This window comes from Coregonus lavaretus, assembly GCF_964263955.1.
Source record: "Coregonus lavaretus genome assembly, chromosome: 4".
Lineage (NCBI taxonomy): Eukaryota > Metazoa > Chordata > Actinopteri > Salmoniformes > Salmonidae > Coregonus > Coregonus lavaretus.
In genome coordinates, this window is record NC_139991.1 from 25,944,964 (window position 1) to 25,960,888 (window position 15,925).

The window sequence follows — 15,925 nt, forward strand, 5'->3', positions numbered from 1 at the left end:
CTGAGGTGCAGTTAACTCTAATGAACTTATCCTCTGCAGCAGAGGTAACTCTGGGTCTTCCTTTCCTGTGGTGCTCATCATGAGAGCCAGTTTCATCATAGCGCTTGATGGTTTTTGCGACTGCACTTCAAGAAACGTTCAAAGTTCTTGAAATCTTCCGGATTGACTGACCTTAATGTCTTAAAGTAAAGATGGACTGTCATTTATTTTTGCTTATTTGAGCTGTTCTTGCCATAATATGGACTTGGTCTTTTACCAAATAGGGCTGTCTTCTGTATACCACCCCAATTTTGTCAAAACACAACTGATTGGCTCAAACGCATTAAGGAAAGAAATCCCACAAATTAACTTTTAAGAAGGCCACCTGTTAATTGAAATGCATTCCAGGTGACTACCTCATGAAGCTGGTTGAGAGATTGCCAATAGTGTGCAAAGCTGTCATCAAGGCAAAGGGTGGCTATTTTGAAGAATCTCAATTATAAAATATATTTTGATTTGTTTAACACTTTTTTGGTTACTACATGATTCCATATGTGTTATTTCATAGTTTTGATGTCTTTACTATAATTCTACAATGTAGAAAATAGTAAAAATTAAGAAAAACCCTGGAATGAGTAGGTGTGTCCAAACTTTTGACCGGTACTGTGTGTACATACATTTACATTTTACATTTACATTTTAGTCATTTAGCAGACGCTCTTATCCAGAGCGACTTACAGTTAGTGAGTGCATACATTTTCATACTGGCCCCCCGTGGGAAACGAACCCACAACCCTGGCGTTGCAAGCGCCATGCTCTACCAACTGAGCTACAGACAGACAGACAGTTGAAGTCGGAAGTTTACATACACTAAGGTTGGAGTCATTAAAACTCGTTTTTCAACCGCTCCACAAATTTCTTGTTAACAAACTATAGTTTTAGCAAGTCTGTTGGGACATCTACTTTGTGCATGACACAAGTAATTTTTCCAACAATTGTTTACAGACAGATTATTTCACTTATAATTCACTGTATCACAATTCCAGTGGGTCAGAAGTTTACATACACTAAGTTGACTGTGCCTTTAAACAGCTTGGAAAATTCCAGAAAATGATTTCATGGCTTTAGAAGCTTCTGATAGGCTAATTGACATAATTTGAGTCAATTGGAGGTGTACCTGTGGACGTATTTCAAGGCCTACCTTCAAACCCAGTGCCTCTTTGCTTGACATTATGGGAAAATCAAAAGAAATCAGCCAAGACCTCAGATTGTTTTGTTGTTGTTGACATCCACAAGTCTGGTTCATCCTTGGGAGCAATTTCCAAACGCCTCAAGGTACCACGTTCATCTGTAAAAACAATAGTACGCAAGTATGAACACCATGGGACCATGCAGCCGTCATACTGCTCAGGAAGGAGACGCTTTCTGTCTCCTAGAGATGAACATACTTTGGTGCGAAAAGTGCAATTCAATCCCAGAACAACAGCAAAGGACCTTGTGAAGATGCTGGAGGAAACATATACAAATGTATCTATATCCACAGTAAAACGAGTCCTATATAAACATAACCTGAAAGGCAGCTCAGCAAGGAAGAAGCCACTGCTCCAAAACCGCGATAAAAAAGCCAGACTACTGTTTGCAACTGCACATGGGGACAAAGATCGTACTTTTTGGAGAAATGTCCTCTGGTCTGATGAAACAAAAATAGAACTGTTTGGCCATAATGACCATCGTTATGTTTGGAGGAAAAAGGGGGTTGCTTGCAAGCCGAAGAACACCATCCCAACCATGAAGCACGGGGGTGGCAGCATCATGCTGTGGGGGTGCTTTGTTGCAGGAGGGACTGGTGCACTTCACAAAATATACTGCTCCAAAAAATAAAGGGAACACTTAAACAACACAATGTAACTCCAAGTCAATCACACTTCTGTGAAATCAAACTGTCCACTTAGGAAGCAACACTGATTGACAATACATTTCACATGCTGTTGTGCAAATGGAATAGACAATAGGTGGAAATTATAGGCAATTAGCAAGACACCCCCAATAAAGGAATGGTTCTGCAGGTGGTGACCACAGACCACTTCTCAGTTCCTATGCTTCCTGGCTGATGTTTTGGTCACTTTTGAATGCTGGCGGTGCTTTCACTCTAGTGGTAGCATGAGACGGAGTCTACAACCCACACAAGTGGCTCAGGTGGTGCAGCTCATCCAGGATGGCACATCAATGCGAGCTGTGGCAAGAAGGTTTGCTGTGTCTGTCAGCGTAGTGTCCAGAGCATGGAGGCGCTACCAGGAGACAGGCCAGTACATCAGGAGACGTGGAGGAGGCCGTAGGAGGGCAACAACCCAGCAGCAGGACCGCTACCTCCGCCTTTGTGCAAGGAGGAGCACTGCCAGAGCCCTGCAAAATGACCTCCAGCAGGCCACAAATGTGCATGTGTCTGCTCAAATGGTCAGAAACAGACTCCATGAGGGTGGTATGAGGGCCCGACGTCCACAGGTGGGGGTTGTGCTTACAGCCCAACACCGTGCAGGACGTTTGGCATTTTCCAGAGGACACCAAGATTGGCAAATTCGCCACTGGCACCCTGTGCTCTTCACAGATGAAAGCAGGTTCACACTGAGCACATGTGACAGACGTGACAGAGTCTGGAGACGCCGTGGAGAACGTTCTGCTGCCTGCAACATCCTCCAGCATGACCGGTTTGGCGGTGGGTCAGTCATGGTGTGGGGTGGCATTTCTTTAGGGGGCCGCACAGCCCTCCATGTGCTCGCCAGAGGTAGCCTGACTGCCATTAGGTACCGAGATGAGATCCTCAGACCCCTTGTGAGACCATATGCTGGTGCAGTTGGCCCTGGGTTCCTCCTAATGCTAGACCTCATGTGGCTGGAGTGTGTCAGCAGTTCCTGCAAGAGGAAGGCATTGATGCTATGGACTGGCCCGCCCGTTCCCCAGACCTGAATCCAATTGAGCACATCTGGGACATCATGTCTCGCTCCATCCACCAACGCCACGTTACACCACAGACTGTCCAGGAGTTGGCGGATGCTTTAGTCCAGGTCTGGGAGGAGATCCCTCAGGAGACCATCTGCCACCTCATCAGGAGCATGCCCAGGCGTTGTAGGGAGGTCATACAGGCACGTGGAGGCCACACACACTACTGAGCCTCATTTTGACTTGTTTTAAGGACATTACATCAAAGTTGGATCAGCCTGTAGTGTGGTTTTCTACTTTAATTTTGAGTGTGACTCCAAATCCAGACCTCCATTGGTTGAAAAATTGGATTTCCATTGATAATTTTTGTGTGATTTTGTTGTCAGCACATTCAACTATGTAAAGAAAAAAAGTATTTAATAAGATTATTTCATTCATTCAGATCTAGGATGTGTTATTTTAGTGTTCCCTTTATTTTTTTGAGCAGTGTAGATGGCATCATGAGGAAGGAAAATTATGTGGATATATTGAAGCAACATCTCAAGACATCAGTCAGGAAGTTAAAGCTTGGTCGCAAATGGGTCTTCCAAATGGACAATGACCCCAAGCATACTTCCAAAGTTGTGGCAAAATGGCTTAAGGACAACAAAGTCAAGGTATCGGAGTGGCCATCACAAAGCCCTGACCTCAATCCTATTGAAATGTGTGGGCAGAACTGGAAAAGCGTGTGCGAGCAAGGAGGCCTACAAATCTGACTCAGTCACACCAGCTCTGTCAGGAGGAATGGGCCAAACTTATTCACCCAACTTATTGTGGGAAGCTTGTGGAAGGCTACCCGAAACGTTTGACCCAAGTTAAACAATTTAAAGGCAATGCTCCCAAATACTAATTGAGTGTATGTAAACTTCTGACCCACTGGGAATGTGATTTAAATAAATAAAAGCTGAAATAAATCATTCTCTCTACTATTATTCTGACATTTCACATTCTTAAAATAAAGTGGTGATCCTAACTGACCTAAGACAGGGAATTTTTACTAGGATTAAATGTCAGTAATTGTGAAAAACTGAGTTTAAATGTATTTGGCTAAGGTGTATGTAAACTTCCGACTTCAACTGTACATAGGGCAGCAGTCTGTAAGGTGATTGGTAGAGTGACCGGGTGGTAGTCGGCTAGTGACAGTGACTAAGTTCAGGGCAGGGTACGAGATGGAGGCCGGCTAGTGATGGCTATTTAACAGTCTGATGGCCTTGAGATAGAAGCTGTTTTTCAATCTCTCGGTCTCAGCTTTGATGCACCTGTACTGGAGAAGTCCACAGACCCACTCCAAAAGTCTTTCGGAGCCATTATCGACTCAGTGGGTTTTGTCCAACATGTCTCTGGACCTACTCACTGCCACAGTCATACTCTGGACCTAGTTTTGTCCCATGGAATAAATGTTGTAGATCTTAATGTTTTTCCACAAAATCCTGGACTATCGGACCACCATTTTATTACATTTGCAATCGCAACAAATAATCTGCTCAGACCCCAACCAAGGAGCATCAAAAGTCGTGCTATAAATTCTCAAACAACACAAAAATTCATTGATGCCCTTCCAGACTCCTTCTGCCTACCCAAGGACGTCAGAGGACAAAAATCAGTTAACCACTTAACTGAGGAACTCAATTTAACCTTGCGCAATACCCTAGATGCAGTTGCACCCCTAAAAACGAAAAACATTTGTCATAAGAAACTAGCTCCCTGGTATACAGAAAATACCCGAGCTTTGAAGCAAGCTTCCAGGAAATTGGAACGGAAATGGCGCCACACCAAACTGGAAGTCTTCCGACTAGCTTGGAAAGACAGTACCGTGCAGTACCGAAGAGCCCTCACTGCTGCTCGATCATCCTACTTTTCCAACTTAATCGAGGAAAATAAGAACAATCCAAAATTTCTTTTTGATACTGTTGCAAAGCTAACTAAAAAGCAGCATTCCCCAAGAGAGGATGGCTTTCACTTCAGCAGTGATAAATTCATGAACTTCTTTGAGGAAAAGATCATGACCATTAGAAAGCAAATTACGGACTCCTCTTTGAATCTGCGTATTCCTCCAGGGCTTAGCTGTCCTGGATCTGCACAGCTCTGCGAGGGCCTGGGATCGGGAGAGACACTTAAGTGTTTTAGTACTATATCTCTTGACACAATGATGAAAATAATCATGGCCTCTAAACCTTCAAGCTGCATACTGGATCCTATTCCTACTAAACTGCTGAAGGAGCTGCTTCCTGTGCTTGGCCCTCCTATGTTGAACATAATAAACAGCTCTCTATCCACCGGATGTGTACCAAACTCACTAAAAGTGGCAGTGATAAAGCCTCTCTTGAAAAAGCCAAACCTTGACCCGGAAAATATAAAAAACTATCGGCCTATATCGAATCTTCCATTCCTCTCAAAAATTTTAGAAAAAGCTGTTGCGCAGCAACTCACTGCCTTTCTGAAGACAAACAATGTATACGAAATGCTTCAGTCTGGTTTTAGACCCCATCATAGCACTGAGACTGCACTTGTGAAGGTGGTAAATGACCTTTTAATGGCGTCAGACCGAGGCTCTGCATCTGTCCTCGTGCTACTAGACCTTAGTGCTGCCTTTGACACCATCGATCACCACATTCTTTTGGAGAGACTGGAAACCCAAATTGGTCTACACGGACAAGTTCTGGCCTGGTTTAGATCCTACCTGTCGGAAAGATATCAGTTTGTCTCTGTGAATGGTCTGTCCTCCGACAAATCAACTGTACATTTCGGTGTTCCTCAAGGTTCCGTTTTAGGACCACTATTGTTTTCACTATATATTTTACCTCTTGGGGATGTTATTCGAAAACATAATGTTAACTTTCACTGCTATGCGGATGACACACAGCTGTACATTTCAATGAAACATGGTGAAGCCCCAAAATTGCCCTCGCTAGAAGCCTGTGTTTCAGACATAAGGAAGTGGATGGCTGAAAACTTTTTACTTTTAAACTCGGACAAAACAGAGATGCTTGTTCTAGGTCCCAAGAAACAAAGAGATCTTCTGTTAAATCTGACAATTCATCTTGATGGTTGTAAAGTCGTCTCAAATAAAACTGTGAAGGACCTCGGCGTTACTCTTGACCCTGATCTCTCTTTTGACGAACATATCAAGACTGTTTCAAGGACAGCTTTTTTCCATCTACGTAACATTGCAAAAATCAGAAATTTTCTGTCCAAAAATGATGCAGAAAAATTAATCCATGCATTTGTTACTTCTAGGTTAGACTACTGCAATGCTCTATTTTCCGGCTACCCGGATAAAGCACTAAATAAACTTCAGTTAGTGCTAAATACGGCTGCTAGAATCCTGACTAGAACCAAGAAATTTGATCATATTACTCCAGTGCTAGCTTCCCTACACTGGCTTCCTGTTAAGGCAAGGGCTGATTTCAAGGTTTTACTGTTAACCTATAAAGCGTTACATGGGCTTGCTCCTACCTATCTTTCCGAGTTGGTCCTGCCGTACATACCAATACGTACGCTACGGTCACAAGACGCAGGCCTCCTAATTGTCCCTAGAATTTCTAAGCAAACAGCGGGAGGCAGGGCTTTCTCCTATAGATCTCCATTTTTATGGAACAGTCTGCCTACCCATGTGAGAGACGCAGACTCGGTCTCAACCTTTAAGTCTTTACTGAAGACTTATCTCTTCAGTAGGTCATATGATTGAGTGTAGTCTGGCCCAGGAGTGTGAAGGTGAACGGAAAGGCTGGAGCAACGAACAGCCCTTGCTGTCTCTGCCAGGCCGGTTCCCCTCTCCACTGGGGTTCTCTGCCTCTAACCCTGTTGCAGGGGCTGAGTCACTGGCTTGCTGGTTCTCTTTCATGCCGTCCCTGGGAGGGGTGCGTCACTTGAGTGGGTTGAGTTACTGACGTGATCTTCCTGTCTGGGTTGGCGCCCCCCCCTTGGTTTGTGCTGTGGTGGAGACCTCTGTGGGCTATACTCGGCCTTGTCTCAGGATTGTAAGTTGGTGGTTGGGGATATCCCTCTAGTGGTGCGGGGGCTGTGCTTTGGCGGAGTGGGTGGGGTTATATCCTTCCTGTTTGGCCCTGTCCGGGGGTTTCTTCGGATGGGGCCACAGTGTCTCCGGACCGCTCCTGTCTCAGCCTCCAGTATTTATGCTGCAGTAGTTTATGTGTCGGGGGGCTGGGGTTAGTTGGTTATACCTGGAGTACTTCTCCTGTCTTATCCAGTGTCCTGTGTGAATTTAAGTATGCTCTCTCTAATTCTCTCGTTCTCTCTTTCTCTCTGAGAACCTGAGCCCTAGGACCATACGTCAGGACTACCGGGCATGATGACACCTTGCTGTCCCCAGTCCGCCTGGCCTTGCTGCTATTCCAGTTTCAACTGTTCTGCCTGCGGCTACGAAACCCCTACCTGTCCCAGACCTGCTGTTTTCAACTCTTAATGATCGGCTATGAAAAGCCAACTGAGAGACCTGAGCCCTAGGACCATACGTCGGGACTACCGGCCGTGGTGACTCCTTGCTGTCCCCAGTCCGCCTGGCCTTGCTGCAATTCCAGTTTCAACTGTTCTGCCTGCGGTTATGGAACCCCTACCTGTCCCAGACCTGCTGTTTTCAACTCTTAATGATCGGCTATGAAAAGCCAACTGAGATTTATTCCTGATTATTATTTGACCATGCTTGTCACTTATGAACATTTTTGAACATCTTGGCATGGTTCTGTTATAATCTCCACCCGGCACAGCCAGAAGAGGACTGGCCACCCCTCATAGCCTGGTTCCTCTCTAGGTTTCTTCCTAGGTTTTCGCCTTTCTAGGGAGTTTTTCCTAGCCACCGTGCTTCTACACCTGCATTACTAGCTGTTTGGGGTTTTAGGCTGGGTTTCTGTACAGCACTTCGAGATATTAGCTGATGTAAGAAGGGCTATATAAAATAAAATTGATTGATTGATTGATACTGACCTCGCCTTCTAGATGATAGCCGGGTGAACAGGCCGTGGCTCGGGTGGTTGATGTCCTTGATGATCTTTTTGGCTTTCCTGTGACATCGTGTGCTGTAGATGTCCTGGAGGGCAGGCAGTGTGCCCCCGGTGATGCGTTGGGCAGACCTTACCACCCTCTGGAGAGCCCTGCGGTTGCGGGCGGTGCAGTTGCCGTACCAGGCGGTGATACAGCCTGACAGGATGCTCTCAATGGTGCATCTGTAAAAGTTTCTGAGGGTCTTAGGGGACAAGCCACATTTCTTCAGACTCTTGAGGTTGAAGAGGTGCTGTTGCGCCTTCACCACGCTGTCTGTGTGGGTGGACCATTTCAGATTGTCAGTGATGTGTACACCGAGGAACTTGAAGCTTTTCACCTTCTCCACTGCGGCCCTGTCAATGTGGATGGCCCAAGGCCCCGAGCTTAATGATGAGCTTGGACGGTACCATGGTGTTGAAGGCTGAGCTGTAGTCGATGATGTAGTCATATTTTATTGATGGTGTATATCTATCAACGACAGAGGCAGTCCTTTGACATCACACCTCACTAATCTCTATTGGATCTGTTATACAGTATTACCTGGCTTTATGATTTTACAACCACTCCTCTCTCAATTACTTCTATTTATAGCTGGGTTCATATATTCCCCCTCTTCTTTCCTGTCCTACTCTGTCCCACTCTGCTCTGTCCTGTCCTCTCCTGCTCTGTTATGACTGAAGGGTGCTATCTTCTTTCTCCGCCCCTTTACCCTTCAAAAGCCTTAAATATACTCCCGCCTCTGCCTTGCGCAACACATACACACACAACTCAGCGCCTGCTTGGTTAATCTGAGTGCTGTGAAATTGTTTGTGCGTTGGTTAGTTAATATATTTATTTATTGTTGTTATTAATTAATTAATTAATTCATTATGGTGTGTTTTGTGCAGATTGAGTCAGCGTTGAGCCGGATGCCTGGATCTGGTGGGAGGGTGAGCCTGCAGACCAGGTTAGATGAGGTAAGGTCACAGTCACACCAAACCTGCAAGGCCTCATTACATATTAGTGAAGCGCGATTGGGTCTAAATGTCATCTTTTTGTTGTTATGAACGTGTTTGTTTGATAAAGTGGACTCTTGTGAGGTAATTGAATAGTATTTTCAATCGAACACAACGTAGATGGGATCTTTGTGTACAGTATGTGTGAATGTTTATGCTATTCCAGCTAAATGACTGTTCCTCTACTCCCAGGTGGCCTTAGAGAACCGTCTAGAGAGTGTAAATCGTGACCTGGGTTCCATCCGCATGGCCCTGAAGAGGTTCCACGTTCTACGCTCCTCTGCCAACATATAGCAATGTTTTTATTAGATGACGTCATAGGTAGGGTCTAGGGTTTTTCCTGGTCAGATTGCATGGTCAGGAAAAACTCCTGTTCCTAGTTATAGATGAATAAATGTCACAGTTTTCTGTGAAGTAGTTTGATAAAGAACCCTGATTGTCCTCTCTTAATTCGCAGGTTGGCATTTATTGAGATGACTCATGTACTCGAGCAGCTCTGCAGAGTGGTCACACTAGCTGGCACATCCACAATGTCATAAAATCTGATTTAAAACCTAACCTTAACCACACTGCTAACCCTAATGTCTAACCTTAAAGGGACATTTCAAAAATTTTTGCTAACCCAACATCAACATATGTGAAAATTGCGCGTTTCTATGTTTTGTAGTAAAAAAGAGAGGAAGATAAGTGTTTCCAATGACATCATCGGTGTGCATCGTGGGATTATAACCAATTGTGAGTAGGTGTTGCCTACTAATTGTGTACTATTGGTTGATGATGTCATTGGAAACACTTATCTTCCCCTATCTTTTTTTATACAAAACATAGAAACGCGCAATTTTCACATATGTTGATGTTGGGGTGGTGCTGGAGATGATGAATATGAAGTTCAAATTAAGACCAAAAAGCTATTTTTTGTTTTCATACATTTTTACGATATAGCTAATTTTGACTTTGCAGCTGGCCCATCTAGCGGAAACCGTTCTGTTCTGCCTCCAGGGCAAAACTCATGACAATAAACGTCAACCTGCCCTTAAACTCTCTCTGTATCATAGATCACTTGTACATGACCCACAGAGTCTTTTCTACACATATAACTCTGGGATATTTTTCTATATGTTTGGAAGAGCTCACAATTTGTGGAGTATATTTTTAGAAATGCACAGATTTGTAAAGTCGTTTACTTTTTTAGATGTTATAAAAAGAGATTATATGCTTTACTTGCCATATTCAGGTAAATTATTTAGATTTTTTTTATCAGCTATCAATGGATCAATATGAATGGCAGAACATCCTAATATCCAGCAGAGACATTTAATCATCTGGAATGTACCACTGCCATCTCCGTCTAGGTCTACATTTTTATGCATCGTTTTGACATGTTTTTATTCCTCGTACACTTCATCAAATTTTATTTATTAAATTTTATTTTTATGTGTTCATTACAATGTTTATTCCTGGTGCATTAAAAAAAATAATTGATAGCCTGCAACGTTCAATTGTAAAAAAATGTTTGACCAAGCCATTGTTTTCCCATTTCCATCATTACTTTAAAATCTTTTACAAAAACCTTGTAAAAGTTGCTTGCCTTTTTCCATTTTTTAAATTTTTTTAAAATCTCCTTTGAACAGTCCATTGTTTTGTGTTAATTCCATGTTGTGAAGGGAAGGATTCTACCAGTGCCCAACCCCCCTCTCTTCGTAGTATACTATGGACCTCCTGCAAAAATGAAACCAGCACACATTTGAAATATTACACACACAAGTACACTGCTCCACAAATGGACATTGCTTGAAGCAAAGTCTTATTGTAATGCATGGAATTTATACAGTATTTGCACTGTTTCTATTTCTTCTGCCATGTAGTGTTTTTTTGCAGTTGGCAATGAATGACTTGACATGAACCTCACTGGAACTAAAATGTACTGTTGTTCTCTCAATAAATACTGCTTACATTATTACAACACCTGGGTCTCTGTGGGTTATCATGAAAATCAAAGCCATCATCTATATACAATAAATAGTTTGTTACACATCATTCATTCAAAGATTGTATTTGGCCTTCAGTGTCCAAAACTGGGTGCATGACTACTTTGTTGATTCGGCACAGAAGTAGTCTGTACTGTAGGCCTACATGTTTTATAAACCACCTTGTACAGTTACAGTGCCTTTAGAAAGTATTCATACCCCTTGACTTGTTCCACATGTTGTTGTGTTACAGCCTGCATTCACCCATCTACACACAATAACCTATAATGATATTGAAAACAGGTTTTTAGAAATGTTTATTGAAAATGAGTATACACACCCATTATACATTTACGTCATTTAGCAGACGCTCTTATCCAGAGCGACTTACAAATTGGTGCATTCACCTTATAGCCAGTGGGATAACCACTTTACAATGTTTTTTTTTTTTTTTTTTTGGTGGGGAAAGTGGGGGGTAGTAGGATTACTTTATCCTATCCCAGGTATTCCTTAAAGAGGTGGGGTTTCAAATGTCTCCGGAAGGTGGTGAGTGACTCCGCTGTCCTGGTGTCGTGAGGGAGCTTGTTCCACCATTGGGGTGCCAGAGCAGCGAACAGTTTTGACTGGGCTGAGCGGAAACTGTGCTTCTGCAGAGGTAGGGGGGCCAGCAGGCCAGAGGTAGATGAACGCAATGCCCTCGTTTGGGTGTAGGGACTGATCAGAGCCTGAAGGTACGGAGGTGCCGTTCCCCTCACAGCTCCGTAGGCAAGCACCATGGTCTTGTAGCAGATGCAAGCTTCAACTGGAAGCCAGTGGAGTGTGCGGAGGAGCGGGTTGACGTGAGAGAACTTGGGAAGGTTGAACACCAGACGGGCTGCGGCATTCTGGATGAGTTGTAGGGGTGTAATGGCACAGGCAGGGAGCCCAGCCAACAGCAAGTTGCAGTAATCCAGACGGGAGATGACAAATGCCTGGATTAGGACCTGTGCCGCTTCCTGTGTAAGGCAGGGTCGTACTCTCCGAATGTTGTAGAGCATGAACCTACAGGATCGGGTCACCGCCTTGATGTTAGCGGAGAACGACAGGGTGTTGTCCAGGGTCACGCCAAGGCTCTTCGCACTCTGGGAGGAGGACACAACGGAGTTGTCAACCGTGATGGCGAGATCATGGAACGGGCAGTCCTTCCCCGGGAGGAAGAGCAGCTCCGTCTTGCCAAGGTTCAGCTTGAGGTGGTGATCCGTCATCCATAATGATATGTCTGCCAGACATGCAGAGATGCGATTCGCCACCTGGTTATCAGAAGGGGGAAAGGAGAAGATTAGTTGTGTGTCGTCTGCGTAGCAATGATAGGAGAGGCCATGTGAGGATATGACAGAGCCAAGTGACTTGGTGTATAGCGAGAATAGGAGAGGGCCTAGAACTGAGCCCTGGGGGACACCAGTGGTGAGAGCACGTGGTGCGGAGACAGCTTCTCGCCACGGCACTTGGTAGGAGCGACCGGTCAGGTAGGACGCAATCCAAGAGTGAGCCGTGCCGGAGATGCCCAGCTCGGAGAGGGTGGAGAGGAGGATCTGATGGTTCACAGTATCAAAGGCAGCAGACAGGTCTAGAAGGACAAGAGCAGAGGAGAGAGAGTTAGCTTTAGCAGTGCGGAGAGCCTCCGTGACACAGAGAAGAGCAGTCTCAGTTGAATGACCAGTCTTGAAACCTGACTGGTTTGGATCAAGAAGGTCATTCTGAGAGAGATAGCAAGAGAGTTAGCTAAAGACGGCACGCTCAATAGTTTTGGAGAGAAAAGAAAGAAGGGATACTGGTCTGTAGTTGTTGACATCAGAGGGATCGAGTGTTGGTTTTTTGAGAAGGGGTGCAACTCTCACTCTCTTGAAGACGGAAGGGACATAGCGGTCAAGGATGAGTTGATCAGCGAGGTGAGGTAAGGGAGAAGGTCACCGGAAATGGTCTGGAGAAGAGAGGATGGGATAGGGTCAAGCGGGCAGGTTGTTGGACGGCCGGCCGTCACAAGTCGCAAGATTTTATCTGGAGAGAGAGGGGAGAAAGAAGTCAAAGCATAGGGTAGGGCAGTGTGAGCAAGACCAGCAGTGTCATTTGACTTAACAAACGAGGATCGGATGTCGTCAACCTTCTTTTCAAAATGGTTGACGAAGTCATCCACAGAGAGGGAGGAGGGGGGGGAGGGGGAGGAGGATTCAGCAGGGAGGAGAAGGTGGCAAAGAGCTTCCTAGGGTTAGAGGCAGATGCTTGGAATTTAGAGTGGTAGAAAGTGGCCTTAGCAGCAGAAACAGATGAAGAAAATGTAGAGAGGAGGGAGTGAAAAGATTCCAGGTCCACAGGGCGTCTAGTTTTCATCCATTTCCGCTCGGCTGCCCGGAGCCCTGTTCTGTGAGCTCGCAATGAGTCATCAAGCCACGGAGCTGGAGGGGAGGACCGAGCCGGCCGGGAGGATAGGGGACATAGAGAGTCAAAGGATGCAGAAAGGGAGGAGAGGAGGGTTGAGGAGGCAGAATCAGGAGATTGGAGGGAGAAGGATTGAGCAGAGGGAAGAGATGATAGGATGGAAGAGGAGAGAGTAGCGGGAGAGAGAGAGCGAAGGTTGCGATGGTGCATTACCATCTGAGTAGGGGCAGAGTGAGTAGTGTTGGAGGAGAGCGAGAGAGAAAAGGATACAAAGTAGTGGTCGGAGACATGGAGGGGAGTTGCAGTGAGATTAGTAGAAGAACAGCATCTAGTAAAGATGAGGTCAAGCGTATTGCCTGCCTTGTGAGTAGGGGGGGATGGTGAGAGGGTGAGGTCAAAAGAGGAGAGGAGTGGAAAGAAGGAGGCAGAGAGAAATGAGTCAAAGGTAGACGTAGGGAGGTTGAAGTCCCCCAGAACTGTGAGGGGTGAGCCATCCTCAGGAAAGGAACTTATCAAGGCATCAAGCTCATTGATGAACTCTCCAAGGGAACCTGGAGGGCGATAAATGACAACGATATTAAGCTTAAATGGGCTAGTGACTGTGACAGCATGGAATTCAAATGAGGAGATAGACAGATGGGTCAGGGGAAAAATAGAGAATGTCCACTTGGGAGAGATGAGGATTCCTGTGCCACCACCCCTCTGACCAGATTCTCTCGGGGTATGCGAGAACACATGGTCAGACGAGGAGAGAGCAGTAGGAGTAGCAGTGTTTTCAGTGGTAATCCATGTTTCCGTCAGCGCCAAGAAGTCGAGGGACTGGAGGGTAGCATAGGCTGAGATGAACTCTGCCTTGTTGGCAGCAGAACGGCAGTTCCAGAGGCTGCCTGAGACCTGGAACTCCACGTGGGTGGTGCGTGCAGGGACCACCAGGTTAGAGAGGCAGCAGCCACGCGGTGTGAGGCGTTTGTATAGCCTGTGCGGAGAGGAGAGAACAGGGATAGACAGAGGCATAGTTGACAGGCTGCAGAAATGGCTACAATAATGCAAAGGAGATCGGAATGAAATGAACTAAACATCTGGGAAAGGAGAGAGCGGGGCCTCCCTCACCACAACACCCAAATATAACTCTCCCAACGTCCACCTCAGAAACTATAATTGTTGTAAACTACAGCGGTTCAATGTTTTCTAGGAATATACTAACTTAGGTTATTCAGCTAGCTAACTAGGTACAGTATTCTTCTGTGAAAATCGTCCAGGGCACCTAGTCATAAGACGCCACAGCCAGCTAGCATGCCGGACTCCAACAACACGGTTTAGCACCAATACTCGGCCACAACAAACCACCAGTGTGTCAACACGCCAAGCAGATCGTTTGTGTCCGTGTCTAACGTTGTGGGTTAGTCCCGACAGCTTGAGCGAGTCCGTCGTCAACTTATTCAGCCAGTTAGTTAGCTAGAATAGTTTAAATGCATCCGGTTTAAAACAAGGCACTAGAGTAATACTGCAAAAAAATTGGCAAAGCAATTAACTTTTTGTCCTGAATACAAAGTGTATGTTTGTATGTATGGGGCAAATCAATACAACACATTCCTGAGCACCACACGGCCTGTTGTGACACAGCCTGGGAACGAACCCAGGTCTGTAGTGAGGCCTCTAGCACTGCAGAAGAAGAACCGTTGGCAGCGATTACAGCTGTGAGTCTTTCTGGGTAACGCTTTGAACACACCGACTGCGTCATTGCGCAAAATAGTATGCAGCATCATCTAGATATGTGTGCAACAAAAGTTCAACATTCACCTTCTGCTACTATTTCTGTCAACCCGTTTACGCATACAGTTTGACGCATACGTTCGATAAATCCAATGTATGCACCACACAGAATGCACTGCAACTGCCACTGCAACGCAATGCTGGAAGGCAAACGCAGCGTTCCATTGGAAATGAATGTTCTTCTGGTGTACCAAAACGCAATAACGCAGTCGGTGTGTTCGAAGCGTAAGTCTTGAAGAGCTTTCCACACCTGGATTGTGCAACATTTTCCCATTATTCTTTTTTAAATTCTTCAAGCTAGACAACCATTTTCAGGTCTTGCCATAGATTTGAAAGGAGATTTAAGTTAAAACTGTAACTCAGGGGGCCTCCTGAGTGGCGCAGCGGTGTAAGGCACTGCATTGCAGTGCTAGAGGCCTCACTACAGACCTGGGTTCGTTCCCAGGCTGTGTCACAACAGGCCGTGTGGTGCTCAGGAATGTGTTGTATTGATTTGCCCCAAACATACACTTTGTATTCAGGACAAAAAGTTAATTGCTTTGCCACATTTTTTGCAGTATTACTTTAGTGCCTTGTTTTAAACCGGATGCATGTTTTGGAATATCTTTATTCTGTATTTATTTAGTCCTTCTTTTCACTCTGTAAAATTAAGTTAGTATTGTGGAGTAACTATAATGTTGTTGATCCATCCTCAGTTTTCTGCTATCACATCCATTAAACTCTGTAACTGTTTTAAAGTCACCATTGGCCTCATGGTGAAATCCCTGAGCGGTTTCCTTCCTCTCTGGCAACTGAGTTAGGAAGGACGCCTGTATCTTT

General features: G+C 45.2%; 1 protein-coding gene across 1 annotated transcript in view; it reads left to right on the top strand.

The window, feature by feature from the left end:
* Positions 1-10,916, top strand: part of LOC311128220 (M-phase phosphoprotein 9-like) — a 31,087-nt gene extending 20,171 nt beyond the window's left edge. Inside the window, exons 22-23 of the mRNA XM_084160254.1 lie at positions 8,844-8,912; positions 9,144-10,916. Coding sequence (XP_084016380.1) covers positions 8,844-8,912; positions 9,144-9,245 — 171 coding nt within the window. The 3' untranslated portion in view covers positions 9,246-10,916. The remainder of the gene's footprint in view (positions 1-8,843; positions 8,913-9,143) is intronic.
* Positions 10,917-15,925: the final 5,009 nt, after the last annotated feature.